The 25,947-nt window shown below is 43.7% G+C and overlaps 1 protein-coding gene across 1 annotated transcript in view; it reads right to left on the bottom strand.

Moving 5' to 3' along the window:
* HCFC2 (host cell factor C2) overlaps window positions 1–25,556 on the bottom strand; it is a 28,671-nt gene extending 3,115 nt beyond the window's left edge. The window contains exons 1-13 of the mRNA XM_056846998.1: window positions 25,391–25,556; window positions 16,587–16,735; window positions 15,425–15,585; window positions 13,951–14,159; window positions 12,728–12,812; window positions 9,867–9,970; window positions 9,074–9,262; window positions 8,501–8,680; window positions 7,627–7,676; window positions 6,103–6,220; window positions 4,247–4,447; window positions 2,686–2,756; window positions 1,877–2,017 (exon numbers count right to left, since the gene is read on the bottom strand). Of these exons, the coding sequence (XP_056702976.1) occupies window positions 1,877–2,017; window positions 2,686–2,756; window positions 4,247–4,447; window positions 6,103–6,220; window positions 7,627–7,676; window positions 8,501–8,680; window positions 9,074–9,262; window positions 9,867–9,970; window positions 12,728–12,812; window positions 13,951–14,159; window positions 15,425–15,585; window positions 16,587–16,735; window positions 25,391–25,556 (1,824 nt within the window). The remainder of the gene's footprint in view (window positions 1–1,876; window positions 2,018–2,685; window positions 2,757–4,246; window positions 4,448–6,102; window positions 6,221–7,626; window positions 7,677–8,500; window positions 8,681–9,073; window positions 9,263–9,866; window positions 9,971–12,727; window positions 12,813–13,950; window positions 14,160–15,424; window positions 15,586–16,586; window positions 16,736–25,390) is intronic.
* Between the last annotated feature and the right edge of the window lie 391 nt (window positions 25,557–25,947).

Here is a 25,947-nt window from a genome sequence, read left to right as displayed (position 1 = left end):
TTAGCTTCTAGGGTCAGTGCAGGCTAGATTTGATCTGTAACCCCCTGATTATTTTTTTTGGCAGTCTACAGTATCCGTTTCAAAGGAATCTACTTTCTTCTTATCAGCTTTCTTCACTGTCCAGCTTTCACACCCATACATAGTAATAGGGAATAGGAAGGCATGAGTTAACTTGATCTTGCTTTCCAGTGTCACACCCTTACACTTAAGAATTGTTTCTAGCTCCTTCATGGCTGCCCTGCAGTGACACCAATTTATTTATTTATTTACAGCCCACCTTTTCCACTGAAACTCAAGAAGAAAAAAGTGCAGTCAAACAGTCAATTGGACAGTGCAAGTAGGACGACAGAGTTAGAAGGCAGTGTGAACAACAAACTGCCTCTTAGTCCAAATGGCAGATGTAACTTGGATGTTATTTATTTTATTTTTATAAGTGATTTAAGACTCGGACTGTAAACCTTTGTCGGTAAGACCATTTTAGTCCATGTATCTTGTTTTATCTGGCCAAGGGCCACAAATAAACTAACTAACTAACTATCTATCTATCTACAAACTGCCTAGACAAGATATAGTGGAATTACAAAGGTAGAAGACAATGCAGTAAAGGCAAGACTATACCACTCCCTTTATAAAGAAGCCTTCCTGGACTGTTCCTTTCTACTGCAGTTCCAGTCCCCTTAGAACTCCTGTACATTTCCATCATTCTGCAGAATGACAGAAGCGTGGGAACCTTCCTGTCCTCTTTGGGCAGACCATTCCACAATGCCTCCACAGAGAATGTGTATGAATGGGAAGTTGCTTATCTTACCCATTGGCAGGGTGGCATCTTCAGAAAGCTTTGCTTGGGTGGGCGAAGCTGATCACGCTGGATCCCACAGATCTGTCCTACCAACGAGGCTTCAGCAAGGAGCAGAAGAGCCTCTTGCACCAGCAGAAGGCTCCTTGTGCCAGAGGAAACTGCCACCATTAGCTGAACAGATCTGCAAGATCCAGCCCACAGAGCACAACCCAGATGAGCACAAGACCTGCTAATGGCAGTGTTGAACACATGCTGTGATATCTCTCCCGCTAATCACAGTGGGATTTAAATACCCTTAACTTCGACCCATAGAGCCCTGTGGCGCAGAGTGGTAAGCTGCAGTACTGCAGTCAAAAGCTCTGCTCACGACCTGAGTTCGATCCCGACGGAAGTCGGTTTCAGGTAGCCGGCTCAAGGTTGACTCAGCCTTCCATCCTTCCGAGGTCGGTAAAATGAGTACCCAGCTTGCTGGGGGTAAAGGGAAGATGACTGGGGAAGGCACTGGCAAACCACCCCGTAAAACAAAGTCTGCCTAGTAAATGTCATGATATGGCATCACCCCATGGGTCAGGAATGACCTGGTGCTTGCACAGGGGACCTTCACCACCTTTTTAACTTCAACCCATAAGTGAATACATGAAGTAGCCTTACACCAAATCCAACCACTGGTCCATCAAGGCCAGTACTGTCTACCCACACCGGCTGTGGCTCTCCAGGGTTTCCAATAAGAGGTCTTTTACATCATCTGCTCCCTGATCTCTTTCACTGGAGGTGAAGGGGATTGAACCTGGGATCTTCTGCATGCCAAGCAGACGCTCTCCCACTGAGCCACAGCCTCTCCCTACTTCACTGAGATCATGCCCATGGATGGTGTCGGAAGACTAGGATCTTAAAGTAATTTGGTGGGAGGGGGAGAGCGAGGAAGAGCATGAAGGCAGGTTAACAGCTGTGAGGGCGAGTTGGAGACAATAGGGACAGCACAGGGGAAACAGATGAAAGAAATAAACGAACTCCAAACTGGGCTGGTTGAAGATAGGCAAGATTTCAGAATATTTACATATAAGAATTCACAAGTACCTTGCTAGTAAGGACTGCCTTTTCTTCTGGCAGCAAATAGAACTGGTTCACCAAAGCACTGCTGCTTTGAAAAATGCCAACATCATACCATCTTCGTTCGCGTGCTCTCACTCTTGCATTTTGCCTCGGTGGAGAAGTCTTCTGTCGTTTGGGCAAAAAGTTGCGTTAAAGTATGGGCTGTCTTCTATTCAACCAGCATTACCCCCAAAAAAACACTTGAGATACTCAGGTTTGAAGAAAAAGGAAGGGAAAGTTGACAAATTTTTTTTCAAAAATCCAATTTGGCAATGCCTACCCTTCCAATGTTGCAGTGATAGCAGCATCATATCAGACATGTTTGGTAGCAAGACATCACCATGAAAACATTTTAGATTGTTAAGAGTTTCCAGTGTTCAAAGCCCTTTAAATATTTTCTTAGCAATTCTTAGAACTGTCCAGTAATACAGGCCACTATTACTGCTGTGGACTCCTAGCAAGTCCATAGCAAGGTCTGAACTAATGAATACATTAAATGGTCTTATCCCATGCAAGACCAGTGGGCCCCTTGAACTCAACACTGTGACTATGTACTATGACAGCAGTACTCCAGAGCCACAAAAGAAAGGTGTTTCCCAGGATCCTTTAAGTGGAGATGTCAGGGACTGAACCTGTGCCTTTCAGCATGCAAAGCATGCACCCTTACTAACAAGCCATAGAGCTTCCCCTAGAGATCTGCATCATATTTCAAAAACCAGGACATCCAAGATGGAACATACATGAATACCATATGCCATACTGACTATATAAACCAGAAAGTAGTGCATACTTACAGGCAACTGTACAGACAAATCATCTGAGCCGACAGAGGCAACTCTAGCTGAAGGCGCTGCAGTCTCATTGACTAGAGCCAAAAATGACATTTAAAAACAACTATTGGTTCAGGGGCAAAAAAAACAAAACAAAAATCTCCAAAGCTTTTAATGACTAGTGTTCAAATGTACTATAAATATCAAGCAGGGTATGAGCTTTCGTGAGCCACAGCTCACTTCTTCAGAAGCGAGCTGTAGCTCACGACAGCTCATACCCTGCTAGAAATTTTGTTAATCTTTAAGGTGCTACTGGACTCTTACTCTTTTCTACTGCTAGTGACAGACTAACACGGCTACTCATCGTGATCGAAACATATCAACATTTTCATATCCCACAAATGTAGCTAAGCTTAAAACATGCCGATATCAGGTACAATTATGCAAACTCATTATGCTGCTTCAGGGGAAGGGCTCCTTGCACAGTGCCACAGGGAAACGAACTGGACTGGCAGGATCTAAACCACTGGCTGAAGTCAATAAATATGGCTGAAATGAAGTTTGTAAGGAGTGCATGGAGAGACCTCCATGGCAAACGCAAGCATAATATACATTGAGCAAGTGGATGTTGTCAGTTTGGGTGGTGTAAAAAAATAAAATGGTCCAGGTAAATATTTTGTTCAAGAGCTCTAAAGTAGTACTCCTGAGGGCACAGCATTTCCAGAAAGCCACTAGAACTTGTTTGAACATATGAACACATGAAGCTGCCTTATACTGAGCAGACCCCTGGTCCATCAAAGTCAGTATTGTCTACTGAGACAGGCAGCAGCTCTCCAGGATCTCAGGCAGAGGTCTTTCACATCACCTACTTGCCTAGTCCCTTTAACTGGAGATGCTGGGGATTGAACCTGGGACCTTCTGCATGCCAAGAAGATGCTCTACCACTGAGCCACGTCGCTTTAACTGAAATTTAAACCCAACACGAAGGGAGAAAATTAAGTTTGCATGGCATTTGTACATGAAATATTGAATGACAGATCAAGACAACATGGAAAAGGTTTCTAAGAAAGGGAAGTCATCCTTGTAAATAACAGATTTCACCAAAACAAAGTGTCCTTCCTTAGATGCTGTCCACCCGGAGCTCATAACAAACTGCTCATTTCAGACATATCTATCAGAGATCACCAAGAAAGTCAACAGCAATCCACAAAAAGGCACTTAAGCAAAGGGCTAATGCTTCCAATTAAAAAAAAAAACTGAAAAGGGCAATTTCTAAAATATTTTTTTCCAAAAAAAAAGAGCTCAAAAAGTGGGCCCTAAGAAGCAACAGTTCCACTGAGAATAAAATACTTTCTAGCATATCTCAAAACAATTCCAAAGGACAATTGTCTTGCTATAAGATGGGCAGGCAGAGACGTGGTGATTCCAACTGCCAAATGTCTCATCCACACCTGCATCTACTAGGGTGAATGTCCAACCCGGGCTCTACACAAGAAAGAGAAAACTGCCAATCACAATGGAAGAAGCAAATCTGATGATCTTAGATATATATGGCTCAAAATACAGTACGTGAAACAACTCAAACCTTCAGGTTTTGAACTGACTGTTGTTAGTGAAGTGTCATCTTTTACAACTGCCCCATTTGTACTGGAGGACTCAGTTTTAACGGCCTGCTGGGTTACCATATTTTGTGCAGTGGAGGCAATGCTGGATACAGAAGGGTCAGATTTTGCAGCTCTTGTATCAAAGTCAAGCAATTCGTTTACATTTGCTGAGATCTCTGGACCTGAAAAAGGAAAAGGGATAGGGGGACAATGGTGTTACTGACAGCGAGCTTTCACTGCTTCTCTAAAGCAGATGTGAATTAGACTCAAACATTGCACAGTTATATGTTTTTAAACTGTGTGTGTGTGTATTAAGTGCTATCAAGTTGCTTCCGACTTATGGCGACCTTATGAATTAATGACCTCTAAAATGTCCTGTTGTTAACAGCCTTGCTCAAGTCTTGCAAACTGAAGGCCGTGGCTTTCTTTATAAAGTCAATCTATCTCATGTTGGGTCTTCCTCTTTTCCTGCTGCCTTCAACTTTTCCTAGCATTATTGTCTTTCCCGGTGATGTCTTATAATGTGACCAAAGTACAATAGCCTCAGTTTAGTCATTTTAGCTTCTAGGGAGAGTTCAGGCTTGATTTGATCGAGAACCCACTTATTTGTCTTTGGCAGACCATGGTATCTGTAATACTCTCCTCCAAAACCACCTTCCAAAGGAATAACTTTCTTCCTGTCAGCTCTCCTCATTGTCCAATTTTCACAATCACACAGAGTAACAGAGAATATTATGGCATGAATTAACTTGCATTTACTGTTTGACCAGTATTAATTCTCTGCCACCTGAACATCCTCAAACACAGCCTTCAGAAGTTCAACTGTAACTCAATACACCTCGGGTAGAAGGAAACACAATGGATGCTAGCCAAGAAAAGACAAGAACAAGCACTGGCTGACCCACCAACTGAAGCTGGCAAGGAATCCCAAGCAGAAGACTAACATCATGGCCCCACCCCTTCCCTTCTTCTCCTATGCAAAATCTCTAATAACTTCGCAGCTCCATTCCCTCAAATTGCAAGCATGCAGACTTAGTTCAAAATACTGTAGCTTGCTACGCCTCAGCCCACTCACCTCTTCAGCTAAGCTCAACAGCTGCCACACACGGACCCCACACCTTTCTTTCATTCTGCATAGCAAGACTACTCCCCATATCCCATAACCTCCACCCTTCCTGAAGAGTTCCATCCACTGTTCGTTCAGCTTATTTTTCATTGTATAACCTGTTTTCTGTGCTTTCTGTAAACTTGAAGACATAACCCAATAACCTGTTCGTGGTTTTATTTTTTTAAGAAAGAAAAATAGGGTTGGACTCCAATAGGGTTGGACTGTTGCACTCCATCAGTGCTAGTGCGTAATTCCTGTACAAAGACCCTTCTGCTAACACAAGCTGCTCTCAAGTTGTTGGAAGAACATCTCACATCTTGCACTGCCAGAACATACAAACATTCCAAAATGGGAAAGTCCAATCCATCATCTCTACTGCTCAACACATCAGTATTACTGATCCCAGCCAGATTTGCATGAAACAGAACAGTTTACATCAAGATGTCTAATGTTCTCTCCTACCGTTCAACAGAAATCTTGTTTTGAACCAGCAGCACTGGGCTGGAAATCTCTCTTACTCCCTCGTCTGACAGGCCGCTTTCCTTCTCGTAGGTATCGAAAACACACCTACCTTCCCACAAACCCATTTGTCAGTACCATTTTCAACAGATCTCTTTGAACCACAGAGCTGGTTAGCATTTCGCGTAATAAATGGCAAACGTCAACATACATTCTGCAGCAGACCTCACAGCTGCGCTTCCATGCGTGTTTGCCATGCAGGCTTCTTACCTAAAGTGCTAGCAGGCAGGCATAAAGGGGCAATGGACTCTTTGGAAATTAAATTATTCTTTTTTGCATTTTCAGGTTCCATAACCTTCGCTTTAGTTTCTGAAATGGAAATCTGCACCTAGTTGGGGGGAAGGACAAAAAATATCAGCAATTACTTAACAACAGTTTTCTACTTGGCTGTCAGCACAAGCCCAAACCTAATAACATTCCTCATTATACACCCTCAGATACTCAGTAACATAGCCAAAGGAGGCTGTAAGAGAGGCCTTGGTTGCGTTCTTCACTTACGCCCCCTCAGCTGCTAATTTCCATCTCTTTGTGTATCAAAAGGGAATCACAAGTGATCCCATGGTTATTTTTTCCATTTATTTATCTCCGGGTATATTTATTTATCTCCCCCAAAAACATTACATTTATCTGATACTAATCTGTTGGTGGTCCCTGGCCCTAATAGTGTTCGGCTGTCTTCAACAAGAGCCAGGGTTTTTTTGGCCCTGGCTCCAGCCTGGTGGAATGCTCTGCCTCGCAACATCAGGGCCCTGCGGGACTTGAAAGAGTTCCACAGGGTCTGTAAGACGGCGCTTTTCCACCAGGCCTACAATTGAGGACAGCCGTGGATGTCAACAGTGTTGGCCTCCCAACCCCCAACCCCCTCTTCTGTTGTTTGTATGAATTAGAGGGGGCTTGTCTGTCTCTGCCCTCTCGGCGATTATTGCATTTTAGCACCATCTGATATTTTAGATGATGTTTTAAATGGAGAATTAAAGCTTAAAACTGTTAGAATTGTTATAATGTTGTATGTTGATTTTAATGGTGTTATTCGCCCTGAGCCTGGCGTTGGCCAGGGAGGGCAAGTCAGAAATTGAAATAATAAATAAATAAATCACGAAAAACAATTGCAGGTACCTTAAGGGACCCATATATTTTTTAAAAAACTAGTGTGTGTGTGAATGAACAAACAGCTGGCATAGGAAGGGTTAAACGGGACTTCCTCTCCCCTGCAGGTCCCCTGCAGGTCACCTGCAGGTGCTTTCACAATAAAGATAGACTTTGGGGAAAACAATCATGGCATTACATTATCCTTATATAATGTGGAGAAATCAGCACTGAAGGACAAAAGGAAAACGCTCAACGGTAGATTTAACATTCACACAGTCCCATCAGCCCATGTGCAATTCAAATTATGGCCCCTTTTAAAAATTAGATGCTATCAGAAGAATTGGCTGATATGATTTGTTTGCTAGTATTCACAAAGACTAATCAATGTGTAATTTCTTAGCAATGAATAGAAAACTACCATTTATGTATTTACTTCCTCACATCATTTATACCCCGCCTTTCTCCCCAAAGTAGGGGACCCAAGGCAGTTTACATCATTCTTCTCTACTCCATTTCATCCCTGCGAGGTAGTTAGGCTGGGTGTGTATGATTGATCCAAGGTCACCCAGCAATCCAAACCTGGGTCTCCCAGATCCTAGCCTATATATGCTACACCATATAGGCTCTTCCCAAGTCTATACTTACATTGTTGGGGAGTTTATTGATAGTTTGGCTGCGAAGATCCATCTTGATTCCTAGAAGAAGGACAGTATTCATTAATTGTAGGTTCTGCTGCAGGGAATAGCCATCTCTCATGTAAAAGTAAAACACAATAATCAGGAGAAGTGCACATAAAGCACTAAGATACTTGGATGTCTACTAACACAGGGGTCACTTTCTTTCCCTGTTGCTAGAGGCTGGGTGCTGGATCCCACCAATATGCTGTGCCAATAGCTGCACCTTCTTCCTTCCATGAGCTGACGAGCCTCTTGCATCAGGGGAAGGCACCACCATTAGCAGAAAGGATCAGTAGGATCCAACCCTATTCTATTGTTCAAACACACACTCCATTTCTTGTAACAAGATATTCAAAAATGAAAACAGGTAAAAAGCAGTGGAATTATTCCCCCCCCCATTTGATTACTTCAAATTCAGAACTTACTGAGCAAAAAAAGGGGGGAAACCCCAATCCAAACCTGTAATTCTAGGAAGAATCTCATGTGTATTTGAAATAAGCAAGGATATGTTCAAGGTTACCAGGAAACGGAAGGAAATCCAACCACAGTGCTGGCCTGAGACCTAAAAGGACCTGCGAAGTGACCCTGAAAGGGTCTCTTGATGTCTCTTGATGTCTAGCCCAGCCTCTACATGGGAGGAAGACTTCTCAGAAGGAGAGAAAGGCTTCTGCTCCTGCCCTAGAGCATACGCTTTGCATGCGGAAGATCCCACATTCAGTGGCACCTCCAACTAAAAAGTATGCCAGGGTTCTTTGGGAACTTTACCTTCAATGAGAGAATGAGAGAATGAGAGAGAGAATGAGAGAAAGAAAGAGAGAGAGAGAACAAGCATGTGATATTACCTTGTGCACTTGGTGTCTCGGGTACCATAGTAACAGGTATTTCAGAAGCCGCAGGTGTTGGCGTATCAGAGCTTAACTGAAGAAGATACCCTTCAACGGTGGAAACTTCATCCCATTTAACTTGAAAGGAGTTGGTAGTGGCTCTGATCAACTGTACCTGTGATGGTGCAGGTGGCTTGTCTTAAAAGGAGAACAGTAAACTCCAATTACATTGGGATGTTGTGGCTTTCAGACTCCCCAGTACAATGTTTGTTTATAGAATCACAGAGCTGGCCTTCACACTACTGAGCTCTTCCCATCACGTGACTTCCCACCATGGGATTGCAACTCATGCTGCTACTTGGGGTTAAAGGTGGGTCTGGAAAGGCTGACAACCACCAATAGCAAGGTTCTTGTTTTTTTAATGAAAATGATGATAATAATCTACATGTTTATGTAGGGCTCTAAAAGTGGAGACCCAGAATAAGGATTTTGAAAATTTCAGATGTTTAATGGCACCATTCTTAAAAGGGTCTGCAAATTAAATGCATACCAATAACGGCCAATGTTGTCAAAGTTATGCCCATCACTCACCAGTGTCTAGATACCAAAGATCTTTGCAGCAAACTTGATTGTTCCAGGCCTTACGGTAACCATCTCTGCCACTCCATATATACAGGCGAGTGCCAATGATGACGGCACAGTGGCCAGCTCTTGGGCCTGGCAGCGAGTTATGTTTGTCTTCCTGACCATCGGAAATTAGGCATACCCATTCTGTGGTATCTAGCGAATAAGACAGGACCAAAATCAGAATGTTAGCATATTGATCATTTTCAAAAGTGAGAACTCTTAACATTTCACTTACCATCGCTGCCTATAAAATAAGAATAACTAAATATATGCGCACATACATGTTCCCACATTGTAATTTTTTTGCCTGATTTGTGGACTTGAAGCAAATTCTTTAAGTTTTGAATTATAACTAGCTAACCTTAAAGTCTACTTCATTCGATCTTAAGGGTCCATCAGGTTACTTTGCATTTTATATAATGTGTGAATGTTGTTGCTTTTTGCCTGCTACTGGTTTCATGCTAATTGTGTTTTTCATTGTTGTCGTAACCATGCAGCACCATTTTTTTATTTTAAGCACAAGTACAATCCTTGGAACAAAGCAGGTTATAACTTCCTATAATTTTTAAGGATCGAGGATTGGATTCAACGGTTTACTGCTGCAAAGCATAGAATCTTCGGTCGGAGGAGAGGATCTTTCTTTCTCCAGTGGAAGATTCCTCTCCTGGCAGAAGGGAATAGTTGGATCCAACCCTGTTTGTGCCACTCCAAAACGAAACCTGAAAATTCATATTAACAAAAATGTAGGTACACCAACCTAGATTTAGGTAAGAAAATGAGCCAGTGCATTTCCATTCACCGTCTTGAGAAGAGATATTATCTTCTGTGCTCTGTGGGACCCACCCACCAAAAATGTACATTCTGTAAATATGAGGGTGCCGGAAAGCAGGGGGAAGGGAGAGGAGAGGGCAGAAGAGATAACCATGTTTATTTTCCAAAATTTATTACATTAATCTCTCAGACTATTCAACCCTAGTTTGCCCTTGCCTTTACTAACTAAAATGGGAGCCTCATTCCCTCCCTCATACCATACTGAAAAGCTGTTGCTGAAGGAGCTCTGGAAAATGTAAAAAACAGCCCATAAAACTGGGGAGAGAGCTATTTGCTTGCCAGATCACTGCCATAATCTCTTGAAAGTTATTAAAAGCACATTACACTGTCACAGTAGCCTTATATGTTACACTATTTTTTAAAAAAGTACAATACTATTAATACAATATCTCCATGGCTTAATCTTGACTTTTCCTCCTAAGACGTTTCTGGAGCACGCCATAAAAATCAGAAATGACTCGTGCTATGAATTGTCCTTCAAAAACAAACTGAAACTGCTGCAACATTAGCAGAAATGGTACAAATAAATAAAACAAGATTTAAATACGGCTGGTACGTATTCAACCCCCCGGGCTGAAGGGGGCGCTGAGCTGCTTGCCCCAGCATCTTTCCTACTGGCTCACCCCAAATTCTCTTTCCACACTTCCTTCAGTTCCTGAAAAGCACAGATGGGCACAGCCAAGGCTCCAGGCCACGCACAGACTGCCTTCCAAGTGCGTCAAGAGCAAGAAGGTGCTCTAAACTCCTCCGGGCATCCAAAGCTCAGAAGCAACTCCTTGAAGAGGGAGCTGAATCTGCAGCTGCCCTTCCCTTCGCCTCTTTCCATCTTCTCTAGAAAAAGTGCCTACTGGAAGCAGCCAAGAACACCAGATTTCACTGATCGGAGGGGAATTCAGTATCCCTGAATCGAAGGCAAGTCATAATTTAAGTACGACCCCACTGACAACAGGCCCCTCCCGAATTAAAAATCGGAGCTTTCAATTAACAAAACTATTAGTGTTCGCACACAACACAGCTTCAAAATTCTCTCGGCGGTTTCTCCATCACATGGCTGCTCGTTGAGGTGAGCATTCAAGTGGTAAGGTTGCCTTTGGCAGCAATCAACCACATGATAAGACAGCTGAATAACACCTCTGCCAACAACTGTTAAAAGGGAGGTGAGGAGACATGCTAGAGTTTCCCTTCCGAGGTGCATGGATGCTCCAGATTACCACTTTCCCATGTGGTTACCTGCAAGCCTCAGTAAGCAACCACAGGGTTAAAAAAAGACCATCTATAGCAAACTTAATTTAGGTACTGTAATGCGTTACCTTAATATATTATTAACCTTTAACAAAGCAGTTGGGTATTAACTATCAATAGGTGATGGTTATAACCAAAGGGCCATATGAATGATCTGAAGGTATGAGGTGCTGCAGCATTACTGAAGTTAAGACCTGATCAGTTCCTTGAACAGAAGATCCCAGGGAGTTCAGCGTAAGAACAAGATAAAACATGCATGAAAAGAAGGTGACGTGCAATGCACAATTCTGCCATTGATCTTACCAACGTAAACATTTCAGTCACCTTGGGGAGTACCGATGCTAGGTTTCCATTATGCTAATGGGGTTTATAAAGCATCCGTTCATACTTGGCATCTTAAATAAGATCTCTAGACAGATGTCTGAGCCAGCACTCAGCGGGGCTCAGACCCACTCAGATCAAGATCCTGCCCAGACAGCTCCTAGACCTCTGTGACACCCATACGTTGGACACTACGCTTGTATAACCGGTATACTGATCATGTGGGCTAGGCCCACACACAGTGGGCTCTAGATTTATCTATTCTTATCATCCCTTCCAGCAGAATGCTCATGGTGATGTATGTTTTCTCCCTACCTCCATTTGTTTCCTCACAGCTGTCTACCTTAGGCTGGCCCAAAGTTGCCAAATAACTACACAGTAGTGGGGATTTGAGCATGGCTCTCCATGGTCCTACCCAGTTCCCCAATACCACACCATAATGGCATAGGTCTCCATGCAAGTGTGACATATAATGAATAGTTTTAGGAGGGTAGCCGTGATGGTCTACAGTAGAAGCATTAGATTTGAGTCTAGTAGAGACCAAGATTTTTGTGCTATAAGCTTTCAAGAGTCAACACTCCTTTCATCAGATGGATCCTGGAAATCTTGTTGGTTTCTAAGATGCTAATGGATTTGAATTGCTGGTGCATTCCTGAACATCTGCATACAACTACGGTTGATGCTCCGTAAGTTACCAGTAGCAATCAAATGTACTTCTCAAAGTTCTTACCTACCATAACAGACCCTTATTTCAGCAAATAAACTGTAGCTTCTAGAATATTTAATACCTGATGCTTTTTTCTAAATATTGTGTAGTACGGCAACCATAAGCTGGAGAAGACACCTTTTCTAATACCACCATATACATTATTGTTAATTCAAGTACAACAACACAGCTCTGGAAATTATTAGAAGGATTTACTCTTTTAAAAACAAGACTCTTCAGGCTTCCCATTCAGATTACATGATGACAGAAGAGAATGAAATGTTCCCCCCAACCCCCCCAAAACTAGAAGTTTTGAACTTTTCGCCCAAATACAAAGAGTGCAACTGAGCTTCCTAAAGTTTCACGGCTATGAACTTGTCTGTAGGAGAGATTTTCATAAGGCTTAAGTTGCATTTCACAGAGATGGACACAGGCAGGATCCGTAGATACAGACACTAGAGTAACAGTCTCCTACTAGGTGTACCTTTCTATAGGTGAGCTTTTAACAACAGACATACTTGTTTCCTATTACATTGGCTGTATGGAGACTACGGGGAAGTGGCTCTGTCCCTTTAGTTTCTGGTTTCGACCAAGTCAATGTTTCTGTTGAGGAAAAAACAGAAAAGAGAAAGCATGTTGAAGGATGACTGCCACAAACATTTCTGAACTACACCTTAACAAGCTGCGTTTGAAAGGCATTATTCAGGTGTCAGGAAACTGCACATGCACAGGTCCAAAGGGTGAATAAGGAAGACCACAAGAGCCTTCTGAAGATCACAAAAGCCTACATTTACAGGCACTAAGCATTTTTTATAAAAGGTGTGAATAACACAGAAGAATGGCACCGGGTCATCATACATACACACACACAATTATTTATAGCTACTGAGTAAAACAATTTGAAAAACTGAAATGCCTCCTCAGCATCCGTTGCAGTGGAACATCCACACATTTTTTCAGCACTGACACCCATGGAGTATAACAAGACTTGCATCCAGGCAATGTTTATAGAACTGTACATCAGAGTGCAAAGTTAATCTTCAGGCACCAGCTCCGTGTAAATGTTTGTGTGTAGATTCTTGCAAGATTTAAGGAAGGCACATGGACTTTAACTAGTGATAATACATCTACCTAAATTCTAGATTAGTATAACTTGTGAAATGTTGAAAAAGTAGATTTGAAGCTGAGAGGAGGCTATTAGAACAAATTTTAAGACCAAGCCACTGCAACTTCCTTTGAAACTGGAATCAAGACTAACTGAACATACATTTTAATGCACTGTAAGGGTATTTCAATTTTAGAGTATCGCTGAGCATTTCATCACATTCTTGGGAAATCAGTCCAGCTTCCCACAGGTGGACGTTGTGATGGGCATCAATATATTTTATATTAAAATATGATATATTGAATTAATAGATTTTAATTCCACTGAATAAGGACTTCTTCAAACATTAAGTGTGAATACCTCAAACAGATAGCTGAAAATGTGGCACCCACACTGGGACACATGCCAGAGCACCTAGGCCAGCTGTAGCTCTCACTCAAAAATACAAACAGTGGCAAATCTGGGTACGCCACTATGTAAGCGTGAAACAGTCCTAAGATGAAGTTGAGGCTGGCTGCATAATGAGTTTCTGGGATTCCTGTAAAAACTGCAATTAAACTGCAAACGCGCAAAAAATAGCCACTCCTCACTGTACCAGCAACCACAACACTTCACCAGCAATTTAATGGTACTCACCTATATCAAGCTCCCAAAGATCATTAAGTCGACAGCCAGACATGCCTCCAAAAATAAACATCTTTGGATTTCCAGAGTCTTTCCTACTATATATAATGGCTGTGTGAGATTCTCGGGGAGACGGTACCACCCCTTTAGTCACGGGAATGCTCCAGCCCATGACTCCTGAGCCATGCTGAAGTTCCAGTTCATAGAAGTCATTCAGGTACCTGACGCAGGATTGAAACAATAGGGAAGAGAGAATCACTGAACTGTCTCTGGAATTACTGGAGGGAAACCTTGGTTTAGTAAAAGTGGTGATTTTTTTTTTTACAGTACTGGTGGCAAACATATATGTGCAGTTGCATGGCTGACAAGATTCATGAGAGAATCAAGGAGGTGATACCACATTGCTTTATCATTCTTTTCCCCTGGAGAGTCCAAATCTGTGACTGCATTCAAACGTCTGTTGTGACAGGCACAAAGCACTGTTTTCTGCTGCATTTTACACACTCCCCTTTCTTCCCCTCTTGCATGCAGCACAATTTAAGGCTTTTATTTAAAATATTTATATATCCACCTTTCTCCCAGGCATCACAGGACCCAAGGCAGGTTTGGGAAGCCTTGAATCAAGCTCCACATTTGCTATGGTACCCAAAAGCAGACACCTTGATAAAGAAAGTTCGCTTTCCTTCCTCAAAATGAGATTCTAAGCCTCAGTGTGATCTTAGTTTTGAATTGCGGAGGGGGTGAAGGAACAAACTCAATTTCTCCTGTATTTGGACATGATGCATGATCTGGACACACTCCATGCATGAAAGGGAGCACAGGAAACCAACTGAATTTGTGCAAACCACATACGAACATCTTTGCCTCATGATGTCGGAATGTAGCCAGAGTGTCTGCCAGAAGAATAGCAAGACATTCCATTTGAGCTGGCCTTGGGTGTCATGGACAGTGCTAAAGCAGGTAGAATTATCAGCATATTATTACCCATCCTGACTTCTAAGGTTAGGTTGGGCTATATGAAATTAATGTAGCTTGCTAAAGTCATATATAGTTAAAAGTTATACAATTAATCTACGGAAAGCTACGATACTGTAGAATCCCTCATGGGGGGGAGGGGGAGGGATTCTACAATATCGTAGCTTTCCATAGATTAATGTGACTTTCTGAAGCCACATCATATCTGGATAGTGTATTTTAAAATGATCATTGTTTCAGAAACATAACATTCTTAATGGTGATGGACAAAAGAACAATTCTTTTTGGTTTTAAACAGCAGTTTTACCAACACTTCAAATTAATGGGGCTCAGGGTGATCAAATTTAAGAAGCTCATCAGCTTTAAGGGGATTAACCCAGACTATACCTTCAACATGCAGATATTCTGAACAGAAAACCCATCGCCCGAGCAATGCTTTCCTTCTTTTAACCAGTTTAAAAAAAAAAAAAAATCTTAACAAGAAACCCCCGCCATTCTGCTTCACTTCTACCTGGGAATGTTATTGTTCGAATCTTCACTCTCGTTTGCCAGTCCACCAAACAAGTAACACTTGTTGCCGTACAGAGAAAAGCTGTGGCCGAGGCGAGGGCAAGGCGGCAAGCCAGCTGATGGATTCTGGGGTTTCACTTTCTTCCACAGCCATCGACTCGCCTTGAAGACAGAACAGGGGCATCCTCAGAAACCGAAGCCAGTTTACAAGTTACACTTAGCAACAGCAAAGAACACGGACAAGTCCCTCTTTCCACTTTTGTGACAAACGAGATTGCTGGAACATTAGAATCGCGAGCTATGATTTATGCTTTTCTTCCTCCATACCAAAAAACTGGAAACTGCGGTCTGTGGCTTGAAGGACAAAGGCAAACCACAGGTTACCAGTTCTGGTGTGTGTGTGTGAAGGGGGAAGGCCACAGAGAGAAAGCAAATGAATCAAGGGTCACCTCTACATTTATATAGGGCCATTGTAAGCTGGATTCCCCTGCATATTAGGATTCCCTTCCCCAGTTGCTTCAGTAGTCTCCCAACAATCAAACTACTTTTTAAGATTCCTTCTCCCTACATACTGCAAAAGCAATCTGGCAGTTCTATACTGCCGAAGTTAGGGGGGAAAGGCATGGGTACATGCACACAGAACCCCTACACACCTGGTACTTGGCTCTGGGGACTGGTTCTTATGGGAAACCAAGCCAAACTGATTTCACTTAAATGTGCTATTGCAATCTTAATTAAGATTACCTACAGGAAGGAACCTTTATATTGGTATTCATCAGATATAAACAGACTTGGGGGCAGAATAACCCCATCATTATACAGTTTGTCAATTTCACCTTTTTTTAACAGAAAGAAAGAAAGCGGAAGCATAGTACAAAAGAAAGCAGAGCACCTTTTACCAAACGGGGCTCTTTTATCACCAGCAAAATAGTTTTGTCTGGCAATAGCTACTTCTCAACTCTCCGAGTGAGCCTTCTGCTACGTGGTAATGAGAGCTATTTGTGGTGTGTACCTGTACCGTACGGGCATTTTTAAGCACTGTGTGTGTGTTTTTAGCAGATACAATACAGGTCCATGCTCCAAACAAAACATGAAGTATTCTCTCTTAGGTTAAACAGAATCTGCATTCCCCACCACCACCAGCTGAGTAAGTGATCCCATACCTGCAATTCATACAATTCATTGCTATATCTTCCATATTCAACCATGCCACCGAACACTAGTATCCTGGTACCATCACAGACAAATCCATGGGCTGCACAGCCTGGAGGAATATCTCCTCTGACAGCAGGAAGAAACCACTGGTTGGTAGCTAGATGAGAACACACAAAAAAGCATTTTTTAAAGTGCACGGCTCTATACCAGGTTCTTCACTGAAAGACTTTAAACTGAAATGCAGGATAAAATAAATACCTTAAGGAATGTAGTCTGGTGCTATCGTTACTGAGCAAGAAATCAAAAGATGGAACTACTGTGATGAGGACTCCTCGCTTTAACAATCACAACCCTCATAACCCTCATCAGTTATGTGCTTGAGAACCTTTGTTCTCAAATGAACATTTCTCCCTGGTTCATTTCTGTGGGACATCGCAGCTAAATATTCAATCCCTTGATTTACCAGCAAAGATCATTTAGAAAGTAGAGGATTGGAGGCTAAAATTAAATTAGCAATCATCCCAATGGCATTTTTTCTGCCCAGCCAAACAAAACAAGCACATTAGTGAATGCACAGATATGGCATAGACTAGGGAGGGTTATGGGAACCCTAATATCACCTCATTTTCATTAAGTCTCTCCCCACCTCCCCTCTGCCTTGAAAGCATCTCTGAATGGCAGGAACAGTGGGATACAAGAATTGTAGGGAAAAAAACACGCCACACCGCAACCTCATCTTACTCCATCTCCATGAAGAACAGCAATCAAAAAAACTCCCCTTAGTATAGAAAACTCCTACATGATTCTAGACGCATAGCTTTTAATGCACCCTCTCCTTCAGATAAAACCCCAGTACTTACCCTTTGTTAGCAAAGTCCCTATACTACGTCCTCAGCACTACAAGCATCCACTTCATATAAGGCCAAGATAAACACACCACATTTTCTTCACCACCATATTTTCTTTGTGCTCTGGTCCTCTTCAGAAACCCCCACCCAATACATATCCTTTTCTCCATACTAATATGTTCCACTCTCCCAAGCGAAATACTAGAAAACAGTACACTGAAGTGTTATTCAGATTGCATGAAATACAAATCTTTTTCCTACTAGGTTCCCTTCCCTGACCTAAAAACTGCTGCTTACCCACCTACCTATTACTTTGCCCCCAACTCTTACTGTCCTGGACGGATACTAGGCAGAAGCAATTAGGCCCTTTCTTCAATCGCATTTGCATCATCATAACCCCGTGTTGGCAAACCTATGGCATGCCTGCCGCAAGCGGTATGCTGAGCCCTCTCTGTGGGCACGCACGGAGCCCTCGCGTCTGCCTAGGGCTGTGCCGTGTTGCTGTGGTGCGGTGCTCCTTCTCCCCAAGTCCATGCTCCCCAAGCCTGCGCTGGCGCCCTCCCTCTCCTTGCACCAGGGCAAGCCCCTTCCTCTCTCTCAGCTGAGCTGCAGCTGCAGCTCAGCTGTTTGTCGGGGCCCCGCCGGTCTTCAGTTTGGACCGGGAGCTCAGCTGCTTGTTGGGGCCCCCGCCTGTCTTCAGTTTGGGGCCCCCGCCCATCTTCAGTTTCTTCCATTCTGCTTTCCAAGGTAGGTATTACCACATTGATTGCTCTGCCTTTTTTCTTTTTATCCCTGCTTACTCTGTCAGCTTCTCATCATCCCTTACTATCCAACTGACTCTCTTCACCCCATTCCAACTGCCTTTTCAAACATCAACACTGTTTTTTCCCCCCTTAAATAATGTTAAGAGCCGTGCTGACTTACCTATATATCTAATTCTGAACTTGGTCCCAGGGTGCAGCTGTTTTAAAAAGGCCCTTTACAGAGACAACAAGGTACTAACTTTTCAGCTGAACCCTCCCCTCCACACCAGGTACAATTATCTCCTAGCAAGGAAAAAAGACAGAAAAAGATTTGTCTACCAGGAACAATAGCCACCCAGTTGGGGAGGACATTTTTAATGGGAAAAATGATGAAAGTTAATATCCTCCCAGCCCAGTGTGGTCTGTCCCTATGGCTGCATTTTAGGGTGAAAAAACCATGTGGAGATCTAGTAATGGATCTTCAACCTAATGTGTGGTTTGGCCTTTAGTCCTCTTGGTTTCAGTCTGAGAACTAAATAGAAGAAAATACTTTTCTCCCCTTGAAATCTATGGAATTCAGAAGTACTTGAGGAGCTGGGGGTGGGGGACATGGTTCAACGGTAGAACACCTGCTTTGCAGTGAGTAGACAGTACTGACCTTGATAGACAAAGGTCCATGAAGCTTCAGGTGTCCCATGTGGCTGGAACTACAGTGGCTTTGTTCTCAGACGTGGGCCATATCTTTGACCCTCCTGTCATGCTAGGATGTATCTCTGTCTGTCTACCTAGCTTCCCCCAAGCCTCATTTCTAGAAGAAATTTCCAACTCTGATTCTATGATCATAGAGGAGTCTTCCTTGCCCTTAGTCAGCCCAGCTTTAAGCCTCTTATTTATGCAAATTCCCCAAGAAGGGAATATCAATCAAAATATGTGAATGTATGAGTTGTTTTTTCTAAACTAAAACCTCAGTATTCAGGTTAAATTGCTGTATTGGCACTTGGCGATAAATAAGTGGGTTTTGGGTTGCAGTTTGGGCACTCAGTCTCTAAAAGGTTCACCATCACTGTCATAACCCGTACTTTAGAGAACCGTATGCTCTGGCTGCTTAGAGGGCTACAACAGATGGGGCACGCAAAATTGTTTGTACCCCACGCCTTCCTTGCTGACCGGTTTGAGAATTATCAAAATGGCAAATACTGCACACTGGCTATGTAACAAAAACTAATCTTATTTACACAAAATGGGTTCAATAACACCAAGTAAATAACAACAAAAATACAGCTGATCTAGCTCCAAAGTACACAAATTGTACAACTAGCAAAGCAACAACTAAGTTCAGGAATCCAGGTCTTCCTTAACACACAATTTTCTTTTTTAAACAATCCAATTCAGTTGCAGGTCAGCGTTCCAGTAGCAGCTAAATAGCAGGTAACAGTCAAAATTGGATTACCAATAAGAATCAAAACCAATCAATCACAATCACACGGAGATTCCGGATATAATTTCATCCGTTTACGCAGAAAGTTTCATCGGTCTACAGTAATAAATCAGTATAATGTATACATATCAAAATAATAAAACACATATATAGTTTTGCTCTACTGTGATCAAATAAAATATTTCTTACCAATGATTATCCAATTTGCTTATTAGTAAAGCTTTAAAGTATCACTATGGGTGTAAATGATCATCTGTTGGCAAAAGGCTGAAGAGGGCTGTTCTTTATAGGAAGAGTCAGGTGTAATCAATCACTCTAAATGTTGACTGTACCTTAACATTAAGAGTTGTCAATAATTGAGTAGCAAAGTGGTATCTGGCTATTGTAGTAATATGCATACAGAAATTAAGCATTGGTGCCCAACTAGTTGCTACTAACAATGAATAAACAAATGAAATAGTATGACAAAATTATTACAAAAATATTACAAAAAGCATTGAAATCCATCTCAGTATTCAAACCAGATGGATGTAAAGTATGAAATAAGTGTATGAAACTAGCCTCTTTCTGGAGCAATGGCTTCTTAATGTCATTTCTCTGATATGGAGGTTATCTTAATTGTCTTCCCATGCATGCTACACTACCACCTCACATACCGCATGCTCATCTCCTCACAGCCTCACATACATTTACATACCTTTTCCGGGCACCTCCAAACTTCTGCTTCCATAACCTGCCAAAAGCATGACACTTTATAGCCCGATAATGAGTTTGTATACCGGTAATATTTCTCGCCCTCCCCCGATGCTCTATTTTCATCAATATTCCAAATAAGCACTGTAAGGTGTCAAAACGGTAAGGTAATAGGAAACAGAGAGTAGGAATCAATGGTCAGTTCTCCCAATGGCGGGATGTGAGCAGTGGGGTGCCTCAGGGATCTGTGTTGGGACCGGTGCTTTTCAACCTCTTCATCAATGACCTGGAGTTGGGGTTAAACAGCGAAGTAGCCAAGTTTGCAGATGACACCAAATTATTTAGGGTGGTTAAAATAAAATCTGACTGTGAAGAGCTCCAGAAGGATCTCTGCATACTGGAAGAATGGGCATTAAAATGGCAAATGGGATTCAATGTGAATAAGTGTAAAGTGATGCATATTGGGGCAAAAAATCCCAACTTCACATATACACTGATGGGATCTGTGCTGGCAGCGACAGACCAAGAAAGGGATCTTGGGGTGGTAGTGGATAGCTCAATGAAGATGTCAACCCAGTGTGCGGCTGCTGTAAAAAAGGCAAATTCCATGCTGGCCATAATTAGGCGAGGAACTGAGAATAAAACTGCTGATATCATACTGCCCTTGTACAAATCTATGGTGAGACCACACTTGGAATACTGTGTACAGTTCTGGTCACCACACCTAAAAAAGGATATTACAGAGCTTGAGAAGGTGCAGAAAAGAGCAACCAAAATGATTAGGGGACTAGAGCAACTGTCCTATGGGGAGCGGTTAAGACGCTTAGAGCTGTTTAGCTTGGAAAGAAGGTGGCTAAGGGGAGACATGATAGAGGTCTATAAAATTATGCATGGTTTGGAGTGGACAGGGAGAGGTTTTTCTCCCTCTCCCATAATACTAGAATGCGGGGTCATCTGCTGAAGCTGGAGGGTGAGAGATTCAAAACAGATAAAAGGAAGTATTTTTTAACACAATGCATAGTTAAGCTGTGGAACTCCCTACCCCAGGATGTGGTGATGGCTGCCAGCTTGGAGGGCTTTAAGAGGGGAGTGGACATATTCTTGGAGGAAATGGGTATTCGTGGCTATTAGTTAGAATGGATACTAGCCATGCTGCATACCTATTCTCTCTAGTATCAGAGGAGCATGCCTATTATATTGGGTGAGGTGGAACACAGGCAGGATGGTGCTGCTGCAGTCATCTTGTTTGTGACTTCCTAGAAGCACCTGGTTGGCCACTGTGTGAACAGACTGCTGGACTTGATGGGCCTTGGTCTGATCCAGCAGGGCCTTTCTTATGTTCTTATGTTCTTATATAATACAAAGAGAATCAGCAGGAAAAAAAATCAAAGCCTAGGGAACTCTTTAAAAAAAACTCCCAATGGCAATTGTCTGCCACCTACCAGATCAAAAAGAAATCAACACAGACATACCAAAGTCACGTGCTAAACAGCTCCAAGATGGTAGGTCTATCATACCAAAAGTGTCTCCAGTCCACAAGACCCCTTTTGGGTATTTCAGTTTGACATCATCACTTCCTCTAATAAAGAGGTCTCCAACTGACAAATTTCCTGGCGCCAACCAAGTGTTCTTATTTATTTAAACATTTTGATGCAACCTTTCCACCCAGTCAGGGTCCACAAAGTGGCAAACATAGAAACATTAACATGGCAAACTTAGAAACACAGTTAAAAATACAAAATTCAATTAAAAACACATAAATAACACTAAAAGAAAAGCCAGGTACCATTATTGGGGGTAAGCCAGATGAAACAAAAAAGTCTTCACCTGCTAGAGAAAGACTTCAATAGAGGGTGGCAGATGACTCTCCCTGGTGAAGGAGTTCCAAAGTTTTGGTGCCACAACGGAGAAGTCCACCCATCTAGCCTAAGGTGGCAGGGGTAACTGAAGCAGAACTTCTGAGGATGACCAGAGTAAGCATGTAGGTTCGTATGGGCGAAGGCAGTCCTTAAGTGTCAGATAGGGCTTCTGACAGCTCCGTCCTCAAACAAGATGGTTCCCCCGCAAACAAAATGGAGTTCTCCGTACACTCCTCCCCCCCCCCCGTTTTGCACACGAGCTCCGGCCAGAGATTTACAATTGTATTGGGACCCGCCCGTGTAAATCTTCAATCTGATATCGGGTCCCGCGCACAAAGCCGAGAGCTCGGCCATCTCCTCCACTGATTGTTTCTGTTTCAGTTTTACTTAAGTCGTTACCGGCAGGAAACGACTACATTGTCTCTTTGTTCCTGTAACCCTATTGTATCAGCCCTATAAATGTATCTCCACTCCCCCTGTCATGTATTCCAACCTTACTGAAATCATTGACTTCTGAAATAAATCTTTGAATCGCTGCTCTGCCTGGATTGAAGGTCTATTGCCTGAAACCCTGTGAATTTGCTGAAGCCTGACATTAAGCTATGTTGGTGCCAGGTTGCACCAGCCTTTAAAGGTTAATACCAGCACCTTGAATTGAGCACGGAAGCAAACTGGAAGCCAAAGTAGGTGGAACAGGAACGAAGTGATATGATCCTTAGGACCCACTCTATTCAATTCTCTGGTGCCAGCATTCTGTACCAACTGCAGCTTCTGGACAGTCTTCAAGGGCAGCCCCATGTAGAGTGCACTGCAGTAATCTAATCTAGATGTTACCAGGGCATGCAACACAGTGGCAAGATCTTTTCTGTCCAGGAAGAGCCACAGCTGGTTCACCAGCCGAAGCTGCTGAAAGGCACCCCTGGCCACCACTGCCACATGTTTATCCAACAGGAGATAAGTGGGTGGGGCCAGATCAGTCTTTCCCCCAGCAGTGCTTCTGATTGGCTGTGTAGATTAAAAGGCATCTGCTTAAACAGAGCTTCTGCCTGAAATGTTGAAGAGTTACACATAACTTTGTTCCCTGACATTTTGTGGTTGGCTCCACCTCCTGCAGAAGCTGTTGCTCTCACCACCTTGTCAGAATTCCAGAGGTGCCCACAGGCTCAAAAATGTTGGGGACCCCTGGTCTAACAGCAAAGTAGCTGAACTTGTTGCTGTTTACTTAGGCACCAATGCAGAAAAACATGATTTCAAATTCACACACATACATACACACCAAAAGACTGAAACCGAATTGTGCCTCTGCTGTTATGAAATCCTAGAAGAGCAGGGGTGCAAATCAGTATACAGGAAAACATTTCCTCCCTTCACATTATAGCCACTGGGGAAATCTAAGGGCAGGGGAGAGACACTTGTGTGCCCACTTCCACCTCCGATCCCAGCCCTCCCAACTAAGATTGGGGAGGGCCTGTAGCTCAGTAGTAGAGCATCTGCTTAGCAGGCGGAAAGTCCCAGGTTCAATCCCCAGCATCTCCAGTTAAAGGAACTAGGTGATGTGAAAGACCTCTGCCTGGGACCCTGGAGAGCTGCTGCCGGTTTGAGTAGAAAATACTGACTTCGATGGACCAAGGGTCTGATTCAGTATAAGGCAGCTTCATGAGTTCATGTGATCCCTTAAGGTGCAAGGGGACTACACCCTTCATGGTTTAAACAGCCGGATTCATTAGGATCAATGCCTTCTGCCATTCTAACCCCAAAGGCTTAACACCTGGCAAGGATCCCCAGGAAAGGAAAAGCCTACCGCATTCTCCTTTTGACAAGCCCCCATCCTTACCGCCTTACGCCTTCTCTCCTCTGCCTGCCCTGACGCATCTCTGGCTGCAGGAAGGGTGCTAAGCAGAACAAGAAGCAGAACAACAACACCAGACGCTGTCAGCAGCTCGCCCGGGTAAAGGGGGGGAACAAACAAGCAGAGCCGACATCCAATAAAAAGAATGCCGACATAAATAAAAATAATCTAATAAATCAATAAAAAGAATCTAACTGATGCAATTAGATTGCCTCATTGCTTTGGGTGACTAATCCTAACAAGGAAACATACCTTTTAGTGAGGTATAAATCCTAACATAGGCTATCCTACTTTGGTCACATCATGAGACGACAAGAGTCACTGGAAAAGACAGTCATGCTAGGAAAAGTGGAGGGCAGCAGGAAAAGAGAAGACCCAACAAGAGATGGACTGACTCAATAAAGGAAGCCAAAGCCTTCAGTTTGCAAGATCTGAGCAAGGCTGTCAAAGACAGGACATTTTGGAGGGCTTTCATTCATAGGGTCGCCATGAGTCGGAAGCGACTTGGCGGCACTTAACACACACACACAAATCCGATAGATTTAGTCACTGATAACAGTCATTGAGCGTTTTCGCAGCCTCGACACAACCAGCCTAACCAGGCTGCCTTCAGGGACGGAGCCGGTTTAAAACACACACACACACACAAGTCTCTAGTAGAAATGGCCAAGAGTCCAGTAGCACCTTAAAGACTAACAAAAATATTTTCTGGCAGGGTGTGAGCTTTCATGAGCCACAGCTCCCTTCTTCAGATGCAGCTAGAATGTGAATCCATCCGTCTTTAAGTAGAGGAGAGTGAATTCAGACAAGCATTCGTATGTCAATGTGAACAGTATGTCAATGTGAATAGCAGGCGTGATGGGCTTAGGTGGGGTATGCAGAAGCGTCTGGGATGTCCAGGGGAGAGATGGGTGTGGAGAAATCAGCATTGGTCATGAGCCATGAATGCAAGGTCTTCATTCAGCCCAGGTAAATGCATTGACTTTAGTTTGAATATCAACGGTAATTCAGCAGTTTCTCTGAAACTATAGATGTAGTCACTGATAACAGTCATTGAGCGTCTTCGCAGCCTCGACACAACCAGCCTAACCAGGCTGCCTTCAGGGACGGAGCCGGTTTAAAACACACACACAAGTCTCTGCCACCCTTGCCAACTTGTGCCAAGCCCTGGCTTCCCCGGAAGCCCTCTACAGAGAGGGGAAGGGCAGAAGACCTCCGCCCCTTTCCACATACCCAGCCGCCCTCTCTATGGGGAACGATGGGCTCGTCCTCCGTGTGAGGAGACCAAGGTGGCGGCGGCCGAAGCGGCTCCGGGGAAGCGCGAAGCGGGCGGCGCAGCGCCCCGGGGCCCCCCCAGCCATCCTCCCCCCCGCCCTCCGTACCGGTGTTGTACACGTGCAGCTCGTCGGCGATGCCCTCGTTGCCGCCCCCGAAGATGATGATCAGCTCGCGGATGGCCACGGCGCGGTGGCCGTGCCGGGATCGGGGCACCGGCCCCGTGAAGGAGGAGACGCGCCGCCAGTGGAGGGCAGCGGCGGCCGCCGCCATCTTCTTCCCCCTCCCCCCCCCACGACCACAATGCACCGCGGCGGGAGCCCAGGCGGCCGTTGGGGACGTTGGGGAGGCGAGGAAGCGGCCCCGGCCCGCAGGGCCTGCTGGGAACAACGGCGCCCTGGGCGGGGGAGCCGCTTTGTGTCTCTCGCCGCCGCTTTTTTCACAGTTCCAGGAGAAGCCCGCCGGTTTCACCACGTCTCACATTTTGGCGGTGGTCGTCTTTAATCCCCCCCCCCGCTCCTACAATGCTCGACTCCTAGAGTTCAGTAGTAGAAAAGGGCAAGAGTCCAGGAGCACCTTAAAGACTAACAAGAATATTTTCTGGCAGGGTGTGAGCTTTCGTGAGCCACAGCTCACTTCTTTAGATAGTAGAAAAGAGCAAGAG

The sequence above is a fragment of the Euleptes europaea genome, chromosome 3, assembly GCF_029931775.1.
Source record: "Euleptes europaea isolate rEulEur1 chromosome 3, rEulEur1.hap1, whole genome shotgun sequence".
Lineage (NCBI taxonomy): Eukaryota > Metazoa > Chordata > Lepidosauria > Squamata > Sphaerodactylidae > Euleptes > Euleptes europaea.
This window is presented reverse-complemented; position numbering and strand designations above follow the sequence as displayed.